Genomic DNA, 23,132 nt, shown 5'->3' with positions numbered 1-23,132 from the left:
CTCCCCTGCACTGTGGGGCTAGAACGGGATAGGTGCAGCCCCTCCTCACATGGGCTGCACTGGGAGGGCTCCCCAAGCTTCCTTTCCTGCTCTGCGAAGGGTGGTCCTTGAGGTCAGGGTGGAGAGGCAGGGGTGGTGAGGGGTGTGGGTTTGGGGAAATCCTAAGGGGATGTGCAGCTGGGGAGGGGTGCTGATAGGAGATGGCTCCCAACCCCTCCTGCTGGGAGCCTGGCCCTGGGCCTGCAGCCTCAGCCCACACAGGCCCCATAAGCTCCTGCCAAGAGAACGTAGCCCAGGTTGGGCTCCCTCTGTACCCTCAGAGGGGGCCTGAGGGGCTCCCTGCCACCCATGGCTCCCTCAAGTATCTGGGTACAGGGGTTAACGGGCAGAAGGCCTGGGAGAATAAGGCAGGGCAGACAGCAGTGGTCCCCATGGAGAGGCCCCGTGCCCCCTCACCAGCAGCCCATGTCAGATGCGGGCCAGAAGGGCTCCCCGCAGGCTGTCTTGCCTTACCAACCCCCCACCTGGCACTGCCTTCCCTGGACTTGTGTGGTCACCTCTGTGGACTAAGGCACATTTCCCACAGGAGCCCCGGGGGCCAGGAGCCCAGTGCCCCCCACACGGCCGCCCTCACTTCTGTGTGCTTCACCAAAGGGTAAACTAACGAAGGAAGCTTTCACTTGGTGCACTTACTGAGCACCTACTGTGTGCCAGGAACTGCACATAGAAACCTCTCTTGGGAGTTGCCAGGGGAAGGAGGACAGACAGAAACCCAGGCAGAGGGAAAGAGATGGTCCCTGGTCTGCTGGGCAGTGGAAAGGGGACACTTCCAAACAGGGAGGTAGGGAAGTGCTCCCTGGAGAAGTGACCTGTAGATGAAGACCTGGGGAAGGTGGGGCTGCTCACTGATAGGCCCCCCTAGGCGGGAGTGGGCAGCGGTGTCAGGAGTGCCCTGTGCTGCCGAAGGGCCTGGTGGGGCACCAGGGGCTGACCAGGGAGCTCTGCCTCTAGATGTCCCCAGTGACTGTGATGGAAGCAGAGGGTGCCCTTGAGAGGAGGGGCAGGCGTGCGACTGGCAGTGAGGAGGAGGGTGTACAAAGGGCTGCGGGGGGCGGGGCAGAGGAGGTGGCTGGAACAATGTCCTTGGGCAAAGATGGGAACCCAGGGTACGGGGCCACCATGGGAATAGTTAAGGGTGAAGTGCAGACACAGGTGTGGGGTGGGCAGGGGTGCATGGGCCACCCTCTCCCTCCGGCCAGTGCTCAGCAGCTGACGGTGCGGGGTGGGTAGAGCAGAGGCCTGGGAGGGCAAGTGAGGGGCCGATAGCGGAGTGAGCAGGTGCTGTGGGACACATCCAGAGTCACTAGGTGTGTCCGACAGAAGCTCCTGCTGGAAACAGAATCCCCAATTCACATGCCATGAATTTGGGGATAGGGCCTTTGGGAGGTACTTGGGGTTAGATGAGGTCATGAGGGTCTGTCAAGATGGCACCAGGGGCTTTACAAGAGGAAGAAAAGAGACCTGAGCAGCCGACTGGCTCAGGCTCATTGTGTGCTGGATTCTGTGTGGGTGACTCAACAGGAGGCCCTGGCCAGCACCACGCCACGCCCCTAGACTGCTCTGGGTCCAGAGCCTTGCGCCAAATCAATCCTGTTCTTTTCAGACTACCTCTTCCGGAGCAGTCACAGCAACAGAAAGTGGGCAGACAGCACAAGGTGTGCAGGGCACTGGGCCAGCAGGGGCCTGGGGTGATTGGGCTCATGACATGTGGGCTACAAGAGGTGGCAGGGTGGAAGGGTGATGAGGAGTGACCCTGAATGTTCATTGGCTCAGGGTGGTACCCCAAGGCAGGAACAGGTCCTGGACCACGCTGGGTGCTTAGGCAGCCACCTGCTATAGTGGCATCCTGGCCAGCAGGGCTGATGGCCCATCCTGCACCCTCCCTATGGGGCCATGAGTACCTCACCTAGAACATGGTGCTGAGGGGGAAGTTAGCACCTGGAATGCTGATGCTGGGCCAGGGAGTCCCAGGCCGGCTGACTCCCCTGACTGGGTGACCTCTGACAGCCCCTGGGCCTGCATCTCCCCACCTGTGAGATGAAGGCTGGCCCAGGCAGCATCAGAGGTGCCCTAGCTCTGTCCAGGCTCTAGGATCCTAAGCCCCTAAGGTGGAAGATAAGCACTCCAGCCTCTGGCTTAGAGAGGGCATGTTTGTCTGGCCCAGGGCAGCTCTGTGCCTGCTGCCACTCAGGCATTAGCAGGGGAGCCCAGAAAGGCCCAGGGCATATGTGCTGACAAAGCTCAGCTGATCTTGATCACATCACTAGAGGCAAAGCGTCCCACAAGGGAGGTGACAATTTTCCTCCTTGGTGCTATCTGGGTCACAGCTGTGACCAGCGCCCACTCCTGGGTCCTCCACTATGAGGGAGTTTGGGAAGGGAAGGTTTGGGAAATGTGCCCCATGAGAGGTGCTAAGAGGTGTTCATGGTGACAACCACGAAGTAGCCCTGCTGTGCATGCTTATGACAACAGCTGCCATGCTCCTCCAGACCCCAGGACTGTCTCTTCCCTCCCTGCATCCCCTTCAGGTGGCGCCGTCATCACCTCATTTCAGAGATAAGGAACCTGAGACCCTCTAATGAGGTGCTTCTGGGACCGGGACGGGGCCACACAACTCTGCCTCCAAACCTCAGGGAGGAGCCAGGGCTGACTGTGCACAGAACCCAGGGAGTCTCAGAGATCGGGGTGTGGTCTGGGCTGAGACTAGGGGCTCCCTCATCAATCCCAGGAGACTTGGTCTGTGTAACCTAAGTGGCCCACAGGGCGTCTGGTTGCTGCCTCTATGTTGATGAGGAGACCAAGGCAGAAGGGCCCTGCCCAGGGCTGCAGAGCAAGGCATGGGGGGTGAGCAGAGGGAGGGGTGGACTCACCCAGGTTGTCTGTCACCTGGTATGCATCCCTCAAGTCCTTCATACGGAAGCCGATGACATCCACGAAGTCCTCCACCAGCCTGAACAGCTCCTTGGCATTGGGGCCCATCTGGGAAGCAGGTGTGGTGAGCAGCTGGAGGACACGCCTCATGGCTCTACGAGGCCACTTGCACGCCTAGCTGGGACACATCTCGCCTTCCCCAGCCCTCTACCTCCCTTCCTCCTCACTCCCTTTCTCCGGGTGCTCTTGGTCATTTTCTGCCACTCAAGGCAGCAGAGCTGGTGACCTTTGAGTACCTACCACTACTCTCTGGATGAGAGTGCTAAGGCCCAGTGGGGCTGCTGTGCTCTGGCCCCATGGGGGGCCCAGGTGGGGGAGGGTCTTTGGGAACCAGAGGCCCTCAGATGTTGCCCTGCCGACAGGAGAGCAGCAGGTTCAAGTTGGGCCTAGGAGGAAACCTGGTAGACTGCTCCTCCCCAAAAGAAAGAACCACCAAGCCCTTGACTCACTTTCCCATCTCCACTCCAGCCTTACGAAATGAGCTTCTGTCCTTTGACACATGAGGAAACAGAGGCTCAGTTTATGTGGCTCAAAGTCACACAATGGACAAGAAGCCATGCTGGGATTTGAACCCAGAGCCATCCACAGTGCCTAGTGGGGCCTGACTCCAGGAGAGCCTGTGACTTATAGGTGCCAGATATGCCTACACCGGTCCTGACCCTGCTGGCCCGAGGGCCCCAAATGTGTCCATACCAGCTGAGCCTCCTCCCACTTGTCCCGGTTCTCCTCTGCCAGCAGGTTGCTGATGATCTGTACAAAGTTCTGGAAGAAAGAGGAAGAAGGGCCAGTGAAAGATAACAAGTACCAGGATCAGGGCTCAGTATGTGACCAGGATCAGGGCTCAGTATGTGACCAGGATCAGTCAGTATGTGACCAGGATCAGAGTTCAGCTTGTGACCAGGATTGGGGCCCAGGCTATGGCCAGGGTTGGGACTCAACCTCTGGATGGGGGTTCCAGGATGGCTCCTCCTTTCCCAGCTGACCTTCCTCTAGAATGGTCCCCTGGGAGCCTACCTGCACATCCCCTGGGGTGGGGCTGTAGTACGCCCTCCGGAATATCTCTGTCATGTTCCTTAGGACATCAATGGTGGACAGCAGGTCCCCGCTGTAGCTTGTCCCATCCTGGGAGATCTCCACCAGCGTCTGGATGACCTCTGAGACCCCCTCCCCAGGCAGCCCTCGCTGAGCCTTGGCCAGATGCTCCCGGGTCTGGGGAGGGTGGAGAGGGCTGGATGCCATCACCTCTGCAGGACATGTCCAGGCAAGTACCAAGGACCTCCCATGCCTAGAGAACCCTCTACAGCCCCAGCCTCATGTCCAAATAGTAGGTGTGTCACGGGGACAGAGCTTCTAGGGGACAGGGCAGAGGAATGGCCTTGGAGGTATGGGGACGGGGCTAAAAACCCAATGCCAGCCCTTACCATCATCTGAATGTTTCGGTAGTCAATGGAGACACAGCGGATATATGTGGGGGTCTCCCAGTAGGCAATGCCTTCCTCGTCCAGCTCACAGCGTCGCAGAATGAGGCCTAGAGAGACCTACCACTTCTCAGGAAGATGCTCAGTGCCCGGCACAGGAACCCCACCCAGGGCTTCCAGACAGGAGACCTAAGGATAGGATGTTCTGGCCCTCTGGGACAGGGTCTGCCCATAGTCTCACACTGAGAGCACAGTTGGTACAGGACTAGACTGGCTTCACTTCCTCCTTCAACACATTTCAAGGACACCTGTACCAGGTGCTGGGACTCAGCAGATGCCAACCTTCAGGGACCCCACTGCATGGAGGTGGAACTCTTGGCCAAGGGAGCCCCTTCTGACCCAGAGCCCTGGACAGCCAGCACCTGGGCCCCCTGCCTGGCCACATCCACTGGGCTATGGCTCCTCTGCCTGGCCCAGAGACACTGGGGCAGGCTCGGGGTGCCATGTGGCATCAGGTATAACAGCCTTAAGTACAGGCACCCCCTCTGACCCGGACCTCACTCCCAGGAAATCACCAGACAAGTGGGGACAGCTGAGGGCACACAGACCCTGCTAGCCACAGAGAAGCACTGTGGCCTGACACCCTGCAGGAACTGCCACACAGGCAAGGGATGTGATGGCTTGACTTGGGGGTCCAAAAATGAGGGGCACCGAGAGACATGCCCCACCCGCAGACAGAAGGTCAGGGAAGGTCACCGCCACGTGAGGCTCTGAGGCTCTGAGGCTCTTCATCATGCTTCTCAGGGTTTGCAATATGCAACCAAGACCATGCATCGTGTATAAACAAAAAAGGCAGGGGAGCCACAGCTGTGGCTGGCAGCACACAGCACCCTGTCCCAGGACTACCCCAGCCCTCCCCACAATAGCCCTACACAGAGAACTATATTGCCTCATTTTACAGATAAGAAAATCGAGGCTCATAGAGGTTAAGTCACTTTCTCAAATCACACAGCAAAAAAGGGTAGAGCTTGCTTCCTCCCAGATACAAAAACTACCCACATTCCTTCACACAGGAAGGGCAGAGGAGACTAACCCTCAGCGCAGCCAAGCCCCTTCCCCATGGGGCCCGCCCTGCTTCAGCCACTCCTCAGCCTCCAGCCACTCCTCAAGGCTGGTGCAGATGTTCAAAGGACCTCCACTCACAGGCCTTGCAAGCCCAGGGCAAGGGTGTTAACTCCCCTGTGCCTCAGTTGTCCACCTGTAAACACTTCGTGTGTTCATTGAGACTTACTGGACGTCTCATGTGAAGGGCCTCGTGGAGGCCCTGGCCCTCAGTGGGAGCTTAGGATATAGTGGCCACCAGCTGTCCCCACATGCAGTTCTAGCCTCCTGGCTCCTGCTGCCTGGCTGGTGCATGAGGCTCTCTGGGCTCTGTCCCCACGGACAGCTACATGGAGCTGGCCTCACATTGTTTCACACACCTCTCTGCCCTCACCTGTGGCATTGCGGGGACACCGGACAGCAGCCACCTCTCCCGCTGGGGTCTCCTTCCAGACCACTGCCCCAAGGTTGTCCTCGTCACAGATCTCATGGGGCTCTGCCAAGGGGGCAGGAAAGGGGAGCTGAGTGCTGGCAGCAGGCAGAAGGCCAAGACCCCTCTGAGAAGTCTGCTGTCATTCCCAAGCCCTGAGTCCACCCAGTCATGCCCAACTCCCTGCCCAGTGCCCAGTTGCAGTATAGGAGGGCTCTTACCGGGACACCGCTGGGTACCGCACTGCCGGTACTCATCTTGGGGACCCTGGCAGGCCACTCCTCCAAAGAAGGGTCCAGAGCAGACGCGCTCCCGTCGTTGGCTGCCACCCCCACACGTGACGCTGCAGCTGCCCCATGATGCCCAGGTTTGCCACTTGCCGTCCACTGCAGGGTTGCCAGACACAGAGCCATGGGGATGCAGGGATGTGGGGACCATAGCACAGGGGTGTGACAGAAAGACCCAGAAGTCCATGCCACACAGGTAGGGACATAGGACATGGGGATAGGGAGACACAGGGACCCAGGGGCAGGAAGCCGTGGGAGAAAGGACATTGAGACCAGGAGAGAAGAACCCAAGGTCAGCTGGACACAGGATGAAACAAATGCCTCACTATGCCTGCTGCCCAGTGGCCCCAAGCCCCGCCACATACCCTGATCCCACATAATCATATGCGGGGGCCCACGATAACCCCAAAGGGGCCTGTCCCTCCCTGGAGGCTCCTGTGACCCCCCAGGCCCAGGGCAACCCTGACCTGGGCACTGCTGCAGGAAGCAGTCTCGCGTCTCCACCCAGTGGCCCTGGCACTCAGCGCCCCCATAGGAAGGCCCGTTGCACTCGCGCGTTCGCTGCTGCCGGCCCTGGGAGCAGCTGGCGGAGCAGGCGCTCCAGCTCGACCACTCATTCCAGTTTCCGTCCACTGCCCGGCCCAGGGGAGGAAGAAGACAGGAAGCCAGCGTGAACACCCCACACCCCACAGATTGTCCTGTGACGGGGTGCAAACACCTTGGGGGGCTAGTACCCCAGCTCCTAGCTGGGGACAGAGGTGTGAACATGTCCAGAGGCTTTGACCCCACACCCAGCCTGGGACAGGAGTATGAACACCCCAGGAGCCAGCACCCCACCATGCAGCCTAATACAGGGTATCCCCAAAGTTCCCCCTAAAGCTGCCATACAGAGAGAAAAGTGGGAAATTGTAGCTAAACATACCTTTATTTACAGATAAAGTGTACATTACACAATTTTACAAAGAGGTGACCAATATGTGAAAATATTTTACAAAATTGTGTAATGAATATTTTGTAAATAGCTACATTTAGCTATAATTCCCCATTTTCCCTATGTATAGTGATTGTAGGGGTGACTTTTAGGACACTTGTATGTGGCTGAGGACACACCCTAGGAACCCACCACCTAACATGGTGAGAACACCCAGGGCTCCACCTCACTCTCCTTCCTGGACAGTCAGAGATTCCAGACTCCAAGCAGCCTGAGGTGGTCCTGGGATGGGCAAAACCAGGCTCCTGGGACTGGCTCTGCCCGGCTCGCCCACCCCCATAGCCCACAGTGCCCTCCCTCTCACTTACCAGGGCACAAGGCGATGTTGCAGAACTTGGTTTGCTTCTCAGGACCCTCACAGGGGTTGCCTCCAAATTGCGGGGGCCTACAGGTGCGCGTGCGGTCCCGAAAGCCACGGCCGCAGGTGCTGGAGCAAAGGCTCCAGGGTGACCACTCGTCCCAGGCACCATGCACTGCAGAGGGACAGAAAGGCACCGCTGCCCTCTGCCTCCCCCTCACCGCTGCCCCAGCTCCTGCTGCCCCAGCCCCCACCCCACCCCACTGCCCCGGCCCTGTAGCCACGCCCACCTGGGCATACTGCCGAGTTGTTGCACAGCCTCTGCTCACGCAGGGGCCCACTGCACTGTGTGCTGTATGAGGAGGACACGCAGAAGCGTGTGCGGGTCTGCCAGCCCTCACCGCAGGTGCTGGAGCACACGCTCCACGGGGACCACTCTTCCGCTGCTGGGTCACCTGTGGGCCAGACTATAGCATCACCGGCCTGCCCTTGCCTGTCCAGGAGCCACCCAGACCCTCCCAGGAGAGGCTACCTCATTGCGCACAGGCAACAGGGCCTGGGCTCAAGGATGGGCCATTTTCCCCCTAAGACGGGAGGCCCTAAAGGCCATCTGTGCCTTCTGTGGGGCCTGGGGTGTGGGGCCTGTGGGGCCACTTCCCTGACACCCGTTCCCCTAAAGCCAGTCTGCCTGAAGACAAGAGCCTGGTACACAAAGGGTTAGTCTTATTATCGCAAGTTATTGCTTATAATGAGCAGCAATTACGAGCTGGTAGTGTTTTCCCCAAGACCTGGGCCTGGTCATCCCCCTCTGCCAGCTCACCAGTCTGGGGGGCTGGGAACCCGAAGTGCTGCAGCTCATCCCCCAGCTCCTCACGCCGCCGGGCATCCGTGGACCGCAGGGACTGGCTCCGGGAACTGCTGCGCCCAGCGGCTGCAGGACAGTCTTAGTCAGAATCTGTCCTGAGCTCGAGACAGACAGTCTATGCCCAGGGTCCTCTCTGTCCACGGCAGGTAGGGCTTGCCAGCACCACCCAGGCCACCAGTTGGGAAATCATGGACCAGGGCACTGCCTGTCACCAGCTCCCAAGTGATCAGAACCCCTTCCTGTGGTCCCCTCTCCCTCTTTGACTACAGGGCCCCAGGCTGGTGGTCACTTGCAGAACAGCACCTCTGAGCAGCTGCTGCCGACCCCTGTCACGGACCAGCCCCCAGCCATTCTCCTGGGGCAAGGCCCCCCTCAGACTCCTGACATAGGATCATCTTCCCAGGGAAGTTCATCAGGGAAAAAGCAACCCGAAGAGTGACAGCCTCATTTCAACTCAATTTAACTTTATGAAACCAGCTAAGAAATGCATGCGGTCATTAGAGAAGCTTATTTTGGACATGCATTCCTGAGCCAGCGCCCAGCTGGACAGGCAACCTGACCAGCGCTACCTACGTTGTGGGGAGAGGGCAGGCCCCACAGCCAACTTTCTGTGTGCACCCCCAAATCCCCAACCCACACGGAGGCACCACCCTATTTCTGGGCCCTTACCTTCACAGGGCTGGCAGGGCTTAACCTGATGCCTCCCCCCTTCCCAGACCCCTCTCCCACAGGCCCTGCCCCACCCTGCCCCACACTCACGGCCACAGGCCTTGCGGTTGCACAGGCGGCCCTCCTCTAGGACGCCCTCGCAGCCGCCTCCCTGCACACCCGGTGTGGGCAGGCAGGTGCGTGTCCGTGTCTGCAGGCCTCCCCCACAGTCCCGCGTACACTCGCCCCATAGGGACCACAGCTTCCAGCCGCCTGGGGGGAACAGAGGGCGGGGGTCAGAGTGGGGCAGGGCACAGTGGCCAGGAAAGGGGTCAGTCGTGCAGGTGTGAACCAGAGGCACACACAGGTCTCAGAGGCAGAGTTGCAGGAGAGGGCCTGGCTGGAGAGGGCCAGCTCCCTGAGCACCCTCTGGAAAGATCAAGTCCCATTGAGCCAGGAGGTCCCCAGTGGGGGGCCGGGGGGCCACTTGGCCACAGCCCATCCTGGTTGCAGGAGGGATAATGAAAGTATGACTACCTTCCACCTGCCTGGGATGGTCTACGGCAGGAGTCCTGGTGACAGAGCTGAAGGCAAAGGGGCCTCGGTTGAAGCCCAGCCCTCCATTCAGTTTTGGCCCCTTGCCTGCCCTGCTCCTCACAGCCTCAGCGTCCTCTCCCACTCAGCAGAAGGCTGACCCTCAACTTGACCAGCTGTGACCTGTGAGCCACCACCCTCACCCCATACAGGGATGCCAGAGGTGGCCAAGGTCCCAAACCTGGTGGCCAGATAGGGCCTCAAAACCAGGGCCCAGCCTGATTGAACCTTCCTTAGACTCAGCAGAGTTTGCCACCAATGAGGGCACCTGGTCTCAATGGTCTGCATGCCCTCCACCGGCCACCCAGCCAGGCCTCTCGCGGGTGCTCTCTGCACCCTGGTCCTCAGAGCACCCTTGCCCTCAATGACCCCTGTTCTTCAAGAATCCAGACCTCGCCTCCCAAGGCCTAAGCCCCTTGGTGGTCACAGCTTTCCTAAGAACACTGGGGACCACCTGGGCTGCCTCTGGTACTAGAGCACTGGGAAACAGTGAGGAGCAAGGAGCAGGGGCCCCCCTGGGGGCAGAGCATAGAGGCTGCTTGGGGACTACAGCAGCTGTGTCTGGGCCTCCTGCCCAGAACCCTCCCACCACATAGCACTGGCCTCTGCCACTGCTTGGCCCCAGTGGTGTCAGGGCCCATGCACTCCCACAGCAGCAGGGTGGACTTTAAAAGGCCCAGCAACCCTCCCTAGGCATCTACTCCTGGCCAGGCTCAGAGCCAGGCATTCCACATGCAGTATCTCTGCAGAGAGCACCCCCGATATCACACTACTTAGGGGATGGCAAAGGGACTGCAGATGGCATTGCGAAGGCCCACCCCTGGAACCCACCATCGAGCTGGGGGCACTTCCCTGCACTGTCTTTTGGGGCACCTAGGGCCAGGCTGCTTGCTCCAGGCTACAGCGAGAGAGGCCTCCCAGGGGCCAGGAACCAGGCTGGCTAAGGGCAGGTCACACTTGGCCGGTCAGGTCAGAAGGGCCTTATCTGTGGCTTAGGGGAGGAGCCCCATTCCAGGAGTGGGAATTCGGACTGCAGGAGATCCCAAAGTGGGGAGCTCCAAGGTGGCCCCCCTACCACCCACAACGGTTGTCACCCCCCACCACCACCACCCACAATGGTCCAGGCCGTCACCCCCCGGCCTTAGATATGTCATCTGCAAAACAAGGATAATGGCAGACTCCCCAGGATGACCAATGGAAGATAAATGGCAACAAAGGGCCTGGAAAAGACATTGTGTGGGCATTGAGCCTTCCCGAGGCTCAGCAGAGTTGGCCACCAATGAGGGCACCTGGCCTCAATGGTCTGCATGCCCTCCACCGGCCACCCAGCCAGGCCTCTCATGGGTGCCCTGGGGTCACAGCGTACCCCTTGGACCCCATTGTCCAGATGGCTCCATCAGGCGTTGACTTGTTGGGTACATCCTGTCCTGTCCCCAAAGGTAGCCAGAACGCCCTCCTCTTCCCTGAGCCAACCAGCAGGGGGCACCAAAGGCAAGTGGACGGAATGCACTGAAGGGACACACGTCACCAACTATGGGGGAGTGAGGGCCTCGCACACCCCCCACAACTCCCGCTGGGTGGATAGGATGGGTAGGGGAGTCTTCCATGGCCTTACACCTGCTGTGCAAACTTCTCTACCTTCCCTCACAGAGTCCAGACTCCCACAGGTCCCAGAAAGGCAGGGCCCTTAGGCTGAGGGCACCCAGCAGCCAAGCCCCTAGGCCCTGTGCTGAGGGATGGAGAAGTCCCCAGTGTGGCCTCCAACAGGGAGTTCAGGGCAGCTCCTGCCCAGAGGACAGGCACAGGTGACTGGTTCTGAAGTCACCCGTGACCGGCCCCTCATTGCTGACACATGCCTTAACTTAGGACAAGGAAAAGAACCAGGGTTTGAAGTGGTGATCAGATTCCTACCTGCACTAAGGCTGCCTGCCAGGACAGACTGGGGCCCAGGCACTCAGGCTCCAGTAGTTTCACCTGTGAAAGGTGTCTCATCCCATAATTCTGAGACAAAGGAGCAGAGGAGCCCACAGAGGCAAGCCTGGGGACAAGGTCACAGTGGCATGTCCTGCCTGCGCCCCCCACCCCCCACCGCTCAACCCAGCCCCCACTCGGAAGCCTGAGTGACGTGGAAACTGGCAGTGGGCGGAAGAGAAAGGGTGTCCAAGCCAGGCTAATCGGAGGATGCCACTCGGTTCCCATGGTAACTGCTGCAGAGTGCAGCCTTTCGGGATAGACCCAGGTTAGTCCTCAGCTGCCAAGACACCCACTATTTCAGGGCTGGTTACCTTGGTGACCCAGGTGGTAAGGATGTGTGGTTGGGCAGGAAGAAGTGGGGGCACAGCAGGAAAGGGTGGGGGGGAACACTGGCTCGGAGGATGAACTGTCCCCAATCCCTTGCCAAACTGACCCTGACTCTAGTCACAGTAAGCCTTAAACCAGGTCATAAGCTGACTTTGGTCACAAGCTAAGCCTTGACCCTGGTTGAATACTGACCCCTGATCCTGGGCATGCACTGCTTCTGTACCCTTGTTGCATACTGAGCCTTAATCTTCATAGACTGACCTCTGATCCTCTATCATATACTGAGCCTTGATCCCAGTTACATATTGATCCCCAGCCTTGGCATGCCCCCCATACTAATGGACACTCAGAAAATGGTAGCTGCTATTTTTATTATAATCTTTGTTTTTAATCTGTTTTCCCACCCATAGCAGACTCTCAGTAAACGTTTTGTCTAGGGAAGGCACCAAGGCCAGAGGGGCAAGTACCCAGGAAGGCCTCCTGGCACCCACAGTGCAAGGTACAGAGATTCTCAAGCCACCCTCTGCTGGGTGGCCACCATGTATCTGGCCTGGGTGGGTTTCCAGGGGGCAGTAAAGGAGTGGGCAGGGCTTGGGGGGGGGCGCTGCCCCTCCAGGCCCGGAAAGAAGCTGCCATTCTTTCCCCACTCAATGCTCTCTCTGTCTGGAAGCCTCATTTCCATCTCATTAAGGGGATGAATAGAGCCAATTAATGGCCGCCAGGCAGCCTGGCCACCCAGGGGAAAGGGTGCATGGTGAGGGGGCACCGGCATCCTTCCTAACCTGAGGCTGTGGGCTCCCCAGATCTCACCTCCCATGCTGGCTGGGCTGGGGGTACTGTGGGAGTCCCTCCCTCCAGCAGGGCCTCCTGCTCCCGGGGCTCTTCTTTGGCAGAGGGGAGCCATGTACTTCCAGCCTCTGCCGGCAGAGGTCTCCCGAGTCCAGCAGGTTGGGCAACACCTGGCCCTGTGGTCAGTTCCTGCCCATTCCCGCTCCTGCTCAACCAGCCAGGGTTCTCAGGCACCCGAGGTATGGTCCAGGGCCAATGCCCCTAGGTCAGGCTCCCAGAAGGACCCCTACCTCCTCTGCCACCAAGTTAGAGCTTATTCTGGGGGCACCGCAACACCTCCTCAGAGGCTTGGATGCAGAGCCCCTGCACTAGACAAAGCCTCTCCCCAGCCCAGCCCACACTGGCCCGGTGGGTCATCATTCAGCCTGCCCAGCAGCCCGCAGCCCAGCAGGCCTCAGAGCCGGGCACCCTCAGCCCTCTTCCCTCCAGGCCATTTCCCAGATGAGGCTGAGAAGCTTTGTGACCTGGGTCTTTCCTAAGCCCCTCACCACTCTCTCCTTGAAGCTTCATGCAGGCCCTATAAGTAGGTATTGTCTCATCCCCAGCTCACAGAGGAGAAACTGAGGCTCGCTGAGTTGGCAGTCTGTAGGGGGGTCAGGCTTCTCTGCCAGGCAAGCGCTCGCAAACCTGAAAGCTTGGGGTGCACCCAGGGTACTTGGATACATCACTGCCCCACCCTCCCGGACCTTGGCTGTTAGGCAGGCTGGCAGAGGCGGACAGCTGCTGACTCTATGCCCCTCCACACCATCATTCCAGGAAGTAGACCACAGATGCAGGGTGGAACTCCCAGCCTCTCTCATGGCCTCCAAGCTGAGGTAGGTGCTGTGCTCAGGGCTGGGCCAGCTGTGGGAACTTCTCTGTGGATGATGGCACCCATGTGGGTACCATTTCCACGTGGCCCCTTCCTGCTACCTCCCTCTGGAATGGATATTGTCTATGGTGGGGACTGAAGCCTTCTTGTTTTCTGGATTTTCTAAATTGGCCCTTGTACAAAAAGAGTACTCCCCTGGCCAAGAGGGCAAAGCCAGAAGTCCTGGATGGTGGAGGCCCTGGCACCTTCCCAGCCCCTCCTGGACTCCCTGTCACCCCAGACTCCACCTGGAGTCCAAATCACACCAGTCTTGAATCTTCCCCCACCCCTTCATCCCCAGGCAACCTCCAGATGCTCATGCCCAGGGGCTGAAGCCAAGCTGGAGAGTGTGGGGGTCACAGCCATGTGGCCCCATGGCTGAGCAGTGATGGCCCTGGAAGCAAGGGAAGGAAGGGGAGGTGCCCTGGACCTGCAGGCCAGTCACAGCTCCTCAGCCAGCATCACAGACCCCCACACCCCTATAGAACCCACCTGCCTGGCAGAGTATACATGGTTCATACCGCACAGCCAGCTCCACCTCCCACCCTCTCAGACACATAGGGGCACATACGGACACACACACAGGGGCACGCACAGACAGGCACACAGGCACACACACAGGGGCACGCACAGACAGGCACACGGGCACACACACAGGGGCACGCACAGACAGGCACACGGGCACACACACAGGGGCACGCACAGACAGGCACACGGGCACACACACAGGGGCACGCACAGACAGGCACACGGGCACACACACAGGGGCACGCACAGACAGGCACACGGGCACACACACAGGGGCACGCACAGACAGGCACACGGACACACACACAGGGGCACGCACAGACAGGCACACGGGCACACACACAGGGGCACGCACAGACAGGCACACGGGCACACACACAGGGGCACGCACAGACAGGCACACAGGCACACACACAGGGGCACGCACAGACAGGCACACAGGCACACACACAGGGGCACACACACTCTGGCTCCCAGCCCCCAGGGTGCTACTTTTTCATTATCTTTCATGTTGCTTCTGCAATAAAATTCTTTAATTAAAACATGAATATTTAAAACAACCCTTGAGAGAAATGGCCCCATCTCATCAAAGACAGAAAAATGCAGAGAGAGACAACGGGAGAGAGAGGCTGAGAGAGGAGAGACAAGGCCAAGACTGGGGTGGGAGCGGGAGCCTCACGGCAGAGAGGTGGCGGTGGGCGGCGGGCAGCAGAGGGAACAGTTGCTCTGGCCTGAGGAATGTTCGCAGAGTCTGACGCGTGACCTGGCCATGTGGCATTTGGACAGGCCGGGCGGGGGGCAGGGCTGAAAATGGGCCACAGCCTCGTCTGGGCCGCCTGCTCACTTTGACAGGCATGGATGGACAAGCCCGTCTCAGTGTCCCCGTGGCCACAGTGAGGGACAAGGCTCAACACACAAGACCTGGCCTCCTACCCCAGCTCAGCTGTGTGTCTTCTGGTGGCTGTGTGACCTCTCTGGTCCTTATGCCACCCCAGCTCCACAACACTCTCTGAGCAGAGCTCATTTCATTTTTTTTTTTTTTTTTTAATTTGAGACAGAGTTTCACTATGTCCCCCTGGGTAGAGCACAGCTCATTTCAGAGGAAGACCCAGTGGTACCAGGTGGTGCCACCTGGTGGTAGCATGAAGCAGCTGTGCTGGGTGACCCTGGCCACTGCCATAAGATCTCTGTGTCTGATTACACTTCACAAGCATTTACTGGGTGTCTGCCATATGCCAGCCCCTGTGTCAGGTGCTGGGGGGAGTGACCTGGCAAATACCCTGCTGTGTGCTGCTGACATCTTATTGCAGAAAGACAGGTAAGAACGGACACAACAAGTAGGGGAAGTAGCACAGAATTCCTGGGGCACACGTCTGTGGGGAGAGGAGCAGAGACAGGGTGGGTCAGAGCGCTGGGCTGGCTGTGGACATTTTCCACAGCTCGGTCAGCACTGGCCTCGTGGAGAAGGAAATGCTTGAGTGTCCACTAGTTATTATGTGGATGCTTCTAGCACAAAGTAAATGCTCAATTAACAGCTGCCATTATTCCTGTTAAGATCATTTTTGCTCCCCAGTCTTAGAAGCATCAGAACTTCCTGGGACCAGGCGTGGGAGTAGGGTCTGAGATGTCTCTAGGCCTGCCCTCCCCCCCACGAATGTGACCTCCCCGCTTTGAGTGGCTGCCAACCAAGTGCAGGTGTTCCCCAGACCATGGTCCCAAATGACCGGCCCTGCCTCACGGCCTCTGCACCCTGCTGTGTCTCAAGACACTGCGGAGAGCCTGGCCTTGACGTGCACACACATACGCTCACACATGCATACATGAACACACAGGCAATGCACTGCACACATACCGGTGCCTGCCACGTGTCCAGACGCATGTAAGCACATGAACGTACAATGTATTGCACACGTGCACACATGCACACAAAACAGTGCACACATGGACACCCAAATAGACTGTGCATGCACACATTCATGGGTGCATGCACACTGTGCTCACATATGTCCCATGTGCTACACACACACAAGCACATGCACGCACATACATACAAATGCACACGCACCGTACTTGACCACATGTATGTGTGAACACACAAACTTTCCCACCTGCTTCTGAGCACCACGCCCCAGCACCCTCTTTCTCAGAATCCCTAGCACACCCCACATCACCCAAACCTGACCTGCACCTGCTCCCTGAGTGCTCTAGGGTCTCTCTGCCTAGTAATAAATGAGCACACTGATGTCTCGTCATCAGCATTGCTTCAGCTCAGAAACACGCACCCCAGCCCTAGTCCTCATGGCAATCTAGGAAAGCAGACATTTTTACTCTTCCTGTTTTAAAGATGAGGGGCCCTGGGGACCAGAGAGCTGATGGAGCTGGCTCATGGATCTGAACTCAGGCCCTGGGGCTCTGCATATATGGCTCAAATGCCATCTTCAAGCATTCATTGCACTGCCTTGGCCCTGTTCTGGTGTTCCAGCTGCCATAGCTTCCCGCTTACAAGACACTCCCCAACGGCCCACAGGCATCTCACACTCAAGTCCACTATGGCCTCTGGCTCTTCTTCCTCCTGACCCTCCATCCCAGCTTCCCCACCTTGGATTATATCCTTATACCTGGCCAGAAGCCTGGGAGGGGTCTAGCCTTCTCCTGCCTCCTGCAAACATCCTTTCATCAGTGGGTCACCAGTCCCACCTGCAAGGCTGTCCGTTGTCCTCTTCCCTCCCTCGGTATCCGCTCCCTGACCAGGCCAGCATCAAATCCCCCTGGACGTCCCAGGCTTCCCCTCCAACCTGACATCTGTTCTACAATCATAGCCTCAGCATCTTGCAGTTCTGCCTAAAGCCCTCCAGGGCCCTTCAGTTCTCAAGATAACGTGCAGAATTCACTGGGAGGAGAAGGTTCCACCATCAGTCTAGGACCCCTACCAAGGCCTGCAGGTAGCAGGTGCTCAGCACAAGAGTCCACGCATCCTCCAATGCCAACTGCACCCCTCCACCAGCCAAAGTGCACTGACGGTGCTCAGCTCTTGCCAGCAAGCTCTACACTGCCTGTGTGAGGCTAACAAGGACCAGTTCTCTCATACTACATGTGATCATGTCCCAAGCCCCTGAGGTCTGTCGCATCCAATTTGATGAAACAACCCTGCAAAGTAGTCAGTATTTTGCAGATGAAGGAACCAAAGCTCAGAGGGATTAAGTGGCCAGAAGCAGCAGGGCACGACATGGCAGGGTCTGCCTGTACCTCCCAGCGCCACACCAGCCCACTGGCCCATCACTGTGCTCCTCACAGAGGCCCAACACTCTCAGCTGCAGGCTCTCTCCAGGCCCCTAAGACTCCCATCCCCGCCACACCACAGAAGCTATCCTTGCCAAGGTCATGGTGACCTCCACTTTGCCAGGCCAGAAGGTTGGTCCTCAGCCCTTCCTAGCTGGCCGCTGGTAGCACCTACCACAGCTGATGGGCCCATCTGTCTTGACTCAGAGTTTCCACTTGGTTTCCTGGGCCTTTATAGCCAAGGACACTGCCCCCTCCTTGGGCAACTGGAGAGGTTAGCTGAGCCTCAGACCCCTTCCCTCCCACCCTGTTCCCCTCTGTCCCTTTTCCCAGCCTGCAATTGGAATCTGAGATCCATGACCCAGGGCTAGGAATGGATCTGTGCTCCAGGATTGCTGGCTAACCCTGCAGAGCCTATTTTATGTCTTTAAAGACATTATTTTGAGAAGTCCATAGGCTCCTGGTATCTGCATGTCCTTGAGAGCCTCTATGCCCCATGTCGACCCTCCTGGCAGCAAGTACTAGGCTGGCCTGAGCGGCATATGCACCACTAGCCCCTGCCTGACATGGCAGACTCAAGCCCCTCGGATGCCCCCACACCCACATCCCATCTCAGTGCTATCCCAGCCTCTCAGGCGCTCTGACCAAGACCCTGGCTGCCTTTTCTCTTCCACATGTCTCAGGGCGGCAAGGCCTGCATGCTCCAGGCCTATGCAACACCGACCTCCTGCACCAGGCTGGTCAAGGCCACTCCTGTGCAGGCTCCAAGGGCTGATACCCCCCAACCTGTCCCCTCTACCTAAACTTCCATTGTCTCACAGCTCCCAGAACTTTGAGCAAGGTCCCCTGGTCCGAGTACATGGCAGCTGCCCACTGAAGGCGGCACTGCACTGCTCTCAGGGATCTTCTTTAGGGTGCACCCAGCCAGGAATTTCAACTCATCTTGGAGAACAGTAGGCCCTACCGCCCCTTCCCTCATGCATCCATTCAACGCTGGACAAGCACCTACCAGGGGCCCGGCCCCATGTCCTGGGCCCCAGCTCCCTGCCCTGGGCCCACCATGGTGGACATGAACTGTGTGCTCCCCTGCTGGGGAGGGAGACCTGCCAAGCAGCCTGGGGACCTTTCCACCCCACCCCATCCGCAGAGCCACCCCCAGGTCTTCTCCCACAGCCTCTCACCTGAGGTGCCGTGCCCCCCTCGGTCCTGGGTGAGGCTGGTAAGGCAGTTTTCAGGGCCTCCGGCTACAGAGTCTCTCAAGCAGACATCCCCGCGGGGGACCAGGGTGCCCGTGGCAGGGTCACCAGTGTCACCGCCCAGGCAGGCACAGGGTGTCTGCATGATGCCACAGGGGTGCGAGCTGCGGCTGCCAGCCAGGCAGGCGTCCAGCCAGCGGCACAGCATCTGGCAGGCGGCCCGGCTGGGATTGCGGTTGCCCACGACCAGGTACTCCACTGAGAAGTCATCGCCGGGGCCCAGGGGCCCACCCAGGAGGCCGAGGTCAGGGTCATGGGGAGGCAGCTGGTGGCGCATCTGCAGGAACTGCTTGCTGGCCTGCAGGAAGGCGAGGGGCGCAGAGGGATCACACAGCCGCAGCACCTCATCGAAACTCTCCACGCCCAGGTAGGTGCGGGTGGACTCCAGAAAGGAGTCAAACTGGTAGGTGTGGACGCGGCCTGGGCCGCTGCAAGGCGTGGGTGCCTTGGCCACCTTCATGTAGAGTGTGTAGCGCCGTGGGTCTGGGTTGCGCAGCGTCCAGGAGCAGCGCGAGGCATTGGCTGGGAACACGGCAGCCGCTGAGAAGTAGCCGAAGAACTTGCCCTGCACTAGCGTGGCACACGGCTGGGCCCCGGGCCCCGCTTCTGCCCCAATGGCCGCACGTGCTCGGCGCCCCAGCAGTAGCAGCAGCAGCAGGAGCGGGGCGAGGATCCAGACAGGGCTCGGGGCAGCAGCCTGGCCCCTCATCCTAGCTCTCGCGGCCGCCGGGCTTCTGTGGGCTGGGCAGGCAGGTGCGGGCCAGGCCTGGACATGCCAGGGTCCGGCAGCAGGCAAGGGCAGGGGGCTGGGAGTCGGGTATAGGACAAGGGCAGGGTGGGGAGAGGGCCTGGCTTCAGGTAACAGAGAGGGCAGTGACGGCTTCCAAAGTCCAGGGCCCTGGCACCTGCCAGTGGCCACCAGCAGCAGCTAGAAGAAGAAGAGCAGAAGGGTGAGAGTGAACCCCTGAGGAGGTACGGGCTGGGGGCATGACCTCTCCAACACATCCTGGCTCTCAGCGAGGAGAGGAGGGCTGTGGCCACATACAGGCCTGGTGCCCGCCCAGGCACCTGCTCAGTCCACCTGTGTTTGCTACCCACCAGCACATCCACCTGCAGGGGCAGGGACCAGTCAGGGCAGAAAGGTGCCTCATGCCCCATCCAGGCCTGAGGGTCTCAGCTGTGTCTGTCAGGCCAGGCAGCCTGGCCCGGCTCCTCTGAGGCTGACACTGTAATCACAGAGCCTGGATCTCTTAGACTCTCTGCTCCCTTTCCTGGCTGTCCTTTGCCCCCACCCACCAACCTTCTCTTCCCAGCAGAGATTTTGCAAACCCAACAAGAAGGTAAGTGGGAGGGAAAGTGGAGGAGAAAGGTCAGACTGGCCATGCCCCAGCCTCATGCCCCCAATGCCTGGAGGGTGCAGACACCCAAAGCAGGAGTGTTCAGATCCTTGCACCTGCCATGGCTGTCATCAGCCAGCCTCCTGCCTGTCCTAGCTGTTCCCCTCATACACCTGCCAGGCAGTCTCCCTTCCGGGCCTGCCACTTGCCTTCAGTGCCAGGGTCCCCTTGCCCCATTGCCCCAGACAGCTCCAGGAGCAAAGCCTAGGGAGGGACAGCAGGTGGAGCCACCAGAAGCCACCTTGCCCCACCTCTGCCTCTGTGAGGCCAGCACCATTACTCATAATTTAGTGATGGGGAAACTGAGGCTCAGAGAGAATAAGGCCACAGAGAGTGGGTAGCAGAGCCCCAACTGGCCCCAAACTTGTGACACTGGGTAACATGTCTCAGTTCCAGTAGAGGGCCCTGGCTGGGTGACTGTACACTCACACTGGCCACATATGAGCCACATGTAATCAGGGACACAGCAGAGCCACCTGGTTGTAGACCTAGACAAATTTCTTCTGTCTCCAGACCTCAGTGTCCCCACTGTCCTCAACACTCCTACCCAGGTTGTCCATCCCACCTAGGTGCTATACCAGTGGGGAGGGAGGGGAAGTTATAGCTAGTCCCCTCCCCCAGCCCACCCGGCTTCCTGGTGCGGACACCCCACTCTGCTGACCGTGCACACGCCGGCCGCCTGCCCATGGACTTGCCGCTTCCTGCTGTCTGGGCCCAGCTGGCTGGAGACACAAGGTCAGTCACTGCTCTGCAGTCCCCTCCTGGCGTCCTTCCTGCACGGGCCTTGTAGGCAGAGCGAGGCACTGGGCTCAGGCAGCCTCTGGGTCTGGTCCCAGCCTCAGCTGAGGCTCCGAGCTGATGGGAGCTAGGACACTGGCAGCTGGCTTGGGGCTCCACCTCTTATGTCAGTGTGGCCTCTGGCAAGTCCCTCACTGCAGAGCCTCAGTTTTCTCATCTGTAAAGTAGGGGTGGGAGCCTCACTGCTCTCAGCAAGAGGGCAAGAGCTAGATGGGGGGAGGGGGGCGAGGTGTTAGCCAGAGAGGCACAGGAAGTGACCCCAGCAGGGAGAGGAACAGGCAGGGATTTCTGGGTTCCCAGGGAGTAAATGTGACCAAACTCAGCCCTCTGAGGTCTCTTTAGTGACAAAGCTTCAGCCCTTCCTCAAGGGAATTTTTTTAAAAAGCACAAACCAACAACTCGAGCTTCTCCTCCTGGCACCTCTGGGGTAGCCCTGGGGAGATGCTGCCTATGGCCACTCCTCTAACTCCACTCTGTACACACTGGGGGTCTGGGCATGACCTCTCTTCTGTGCACATGGGCATTGAAGAGTCCACCTGCCCTGACCACCTACTTCACTCATGGAGCGAGAGAGCCGTAGCCAGGGTACCAAGAGGCAGAGGCAGCGCTATTTGCTTGGGGCACCAACTTGGAGCTTTACCTGAGCCCAGCCAAGTCCAGTTTCTGGGCCCTCTCCCCTACTCCCAGCTGGGACCTAATGCCAAGGCTGCCACCAGGTCTGGGCTGGAGCCCCATCCCTGGGCAGGCTCCTCCCTAATACCCCCGAGTCCCAGGAATCAGCTGCAGCCTCAGGCCAATGTCACAAAGCCCAGCAGAAACTTCAGTCTCACCTCCCACCTCGTGACAGCGTCCAAACTCTAACTATCCCCTGCTCATGGTGCCAGAGGCCTCAGGCAATTCTGTCATCCCTAATTTTCATTATGTGGCACCCCCAAATCTACCACTTTCCTCCTAGAGGGACATGCACAGCCTGAGATGCTTAGATCTCCCCTCCTCATCCTGGCCCCTGGTGGCTCCACCCCATAGCCCTCCCAAAAGGGGGCTGGCTCTGGGGTCTGGAATGCCAGGAGCAGGTACAGAAGCCCAGATACAAAAGCACCAGCCACCGTGGGCAGGCCTGTGGACAGGATGAAGTCCTCTAGGGCCTCAGTCACCTTGTCTGGAAAATAGGTGCAGCCTGGAATAGACAGCCTCATATGCCCAGCCATATAATGCTGGGAAAAGGGGGATCATGCCCACAACACTGTACGGACTGTGCCTGCCCCAGCTCAGTGTGAAAACACAGAAGAATCCATCTCAAACCTGTGGCAGGAGACGGGACTCATGTTGAGAGCAATCCTGTGCCAGGCACTTTGTCTTTGAGGCAGAAACCTCAGGGGTAACTTGTTATGGCTCCATTTTACAGATGGGCACACTGAGGGCCACAGGCGAGCCACACCCTGGTGGGGCCTCAGAGCTAGCACTGGGCACCTGAGGCAGGGTTCCAGCCTAGGACTGTCAGCCAAGCCTGTGTTCTCTGGGGTTCTGCAAGGAGGCCTGCGGGGGCCACCAGGGAGCAGGATGGGGAGGGGAGCAATAGGGCTCAGGTCACTCCCTGGTACCCTGACATCCCCTAAAATGCCTTGGGCTCAAACTGCTCCAGCCCCAGGATTTGGGGCAGGCTCTGTTGGCCAAAGGCCGTCCCACCCAGCAAAAGGGAGTTTGACAACCACACAACCAGCCTGACCCTGACTTTTCTGGCTGGGTCACAGGGCAGAGCTAGGCAGGAGGCCCACGCCGTCAGTGTGGACAGCACCTATGCTTGCCAGCAGGCACTAGCCCCCAACCTGCCACATCTACCCTCTGACCAGCTCCCTGTACTCAAAGCCTTCCCACACCCAGGGAGGCCCAGAGCTGGCAGGGGTGGGGGCACCAGGAACCAGCTCCTTGGGCTTCAGTCCCCCATGTCAGGCTGAGCTGACAGTCAAGCCACAATAAGGTAGGGCATGAAGGAGAGGTGCCTGAAGGTGCATGGGGGTCAGGTCTCGATCTGTACTCCATCTAGGGCTCCCTCTGCCTGCTAAGGCAGGGGTGGGCCTGTATAGTAGCATCTAGGCTAGGGCAGTCGGTGGGGTCAGAGGGTCACAGGAGACTTCCAGGGGCAAGTGGGGGAGTGGTGGTGGCCCTCACTGAGATGAGAGGGCAGAGGTCAACCTGTGTGGGTGTTTGTGTGTTTGCTAGTGTGCACATGAGTTCCGGGGTGTGAACAACT

General features: G+C 59.0%; 1 protein-coding gene across 8 annotated transcripts in view; it reads right to left on the bottom strand.

Moving 5' to 3' along the window:
* ADGRB1 (adhesion G protein-coupled receptor B1) overlaps positions 1-23,132 on the bottom strand; it is an 80,908-nt gene that overhangs the window by 49,064 nt on the left and 8,712 nt on the right. For 6 of the 8 annotated variants that reach the window (XM_053558507.1, XM_053558508.1, XM_053558510.1 and 3 more), the window contains exons 2-13: positions 18,612-19,614; positions 9,141-9,302; positions 8,337-8,447; positions 7,807-7,971; positions 7,528-7,691; positions 6,695-6,869; positions 6,162-6,326; positions 5,905-6,006; positions 4,413-4,519; positions 4,006-4,200; positions 3,685-3,753; positions 2,931-3,039 (exon numbers count right to left, since the gene is read on the bottom strand). In XM_053558507.1, coding sequence (XP_053414482.1) covers positions 2,931-3,039; positions 3,685-3,753; positions 4,006-4,200; positions 4,413-4,519; positions 5,905-6,006; positions 6,162-6,326; positions 6,695-6,869; positions 7,528-7,691; positions 7,807-7,971; positions 8,337-8,447; positions 9,141-9,302; positions 18,612-19,395 — 2,308 coding nt within the window. In that variant the 5' untranslated portion in view covers positions 19,396-19,614. Of the gene's footprint in view, positions 1-2,930; positions 3,040-3,684; positions 3,754-4,005; positions 4,201-4,412; positions 4,520-5,904; positions 6,007-6,161; positions 6,327-6,694; positions 6,870-7,526; positions 7,692-7,806; positions 7,972-8,336; positions 8,448-9,140; positions 9,303-18,611; positions 19,615-23,132 lie in introns of all 8 variants that reach the window. The other 2 variants (XM_053558509.1, XM_053558515.1) reach the window with 1 other exon arrangement.

The sequence above is a fragment of the Nycticebus coucang genome, chromosome 13, assembly GCF_027406575.1.
Source record: "Nycticebus coucang isolate mNycCou1 chromosome 13, mNycCou1.pri, whole genome shotgun sequence".
Taxonomy (NCBI): domain Eukaryota; kingdom Metazoa; phylum Chordata; class Mammalia; order Primates; family Lorisidae; genus Nycticebus; species Nycticebus coucang.
This window is presented reverse-complemented; position numbering and strand designations above follow the sequence as displayed.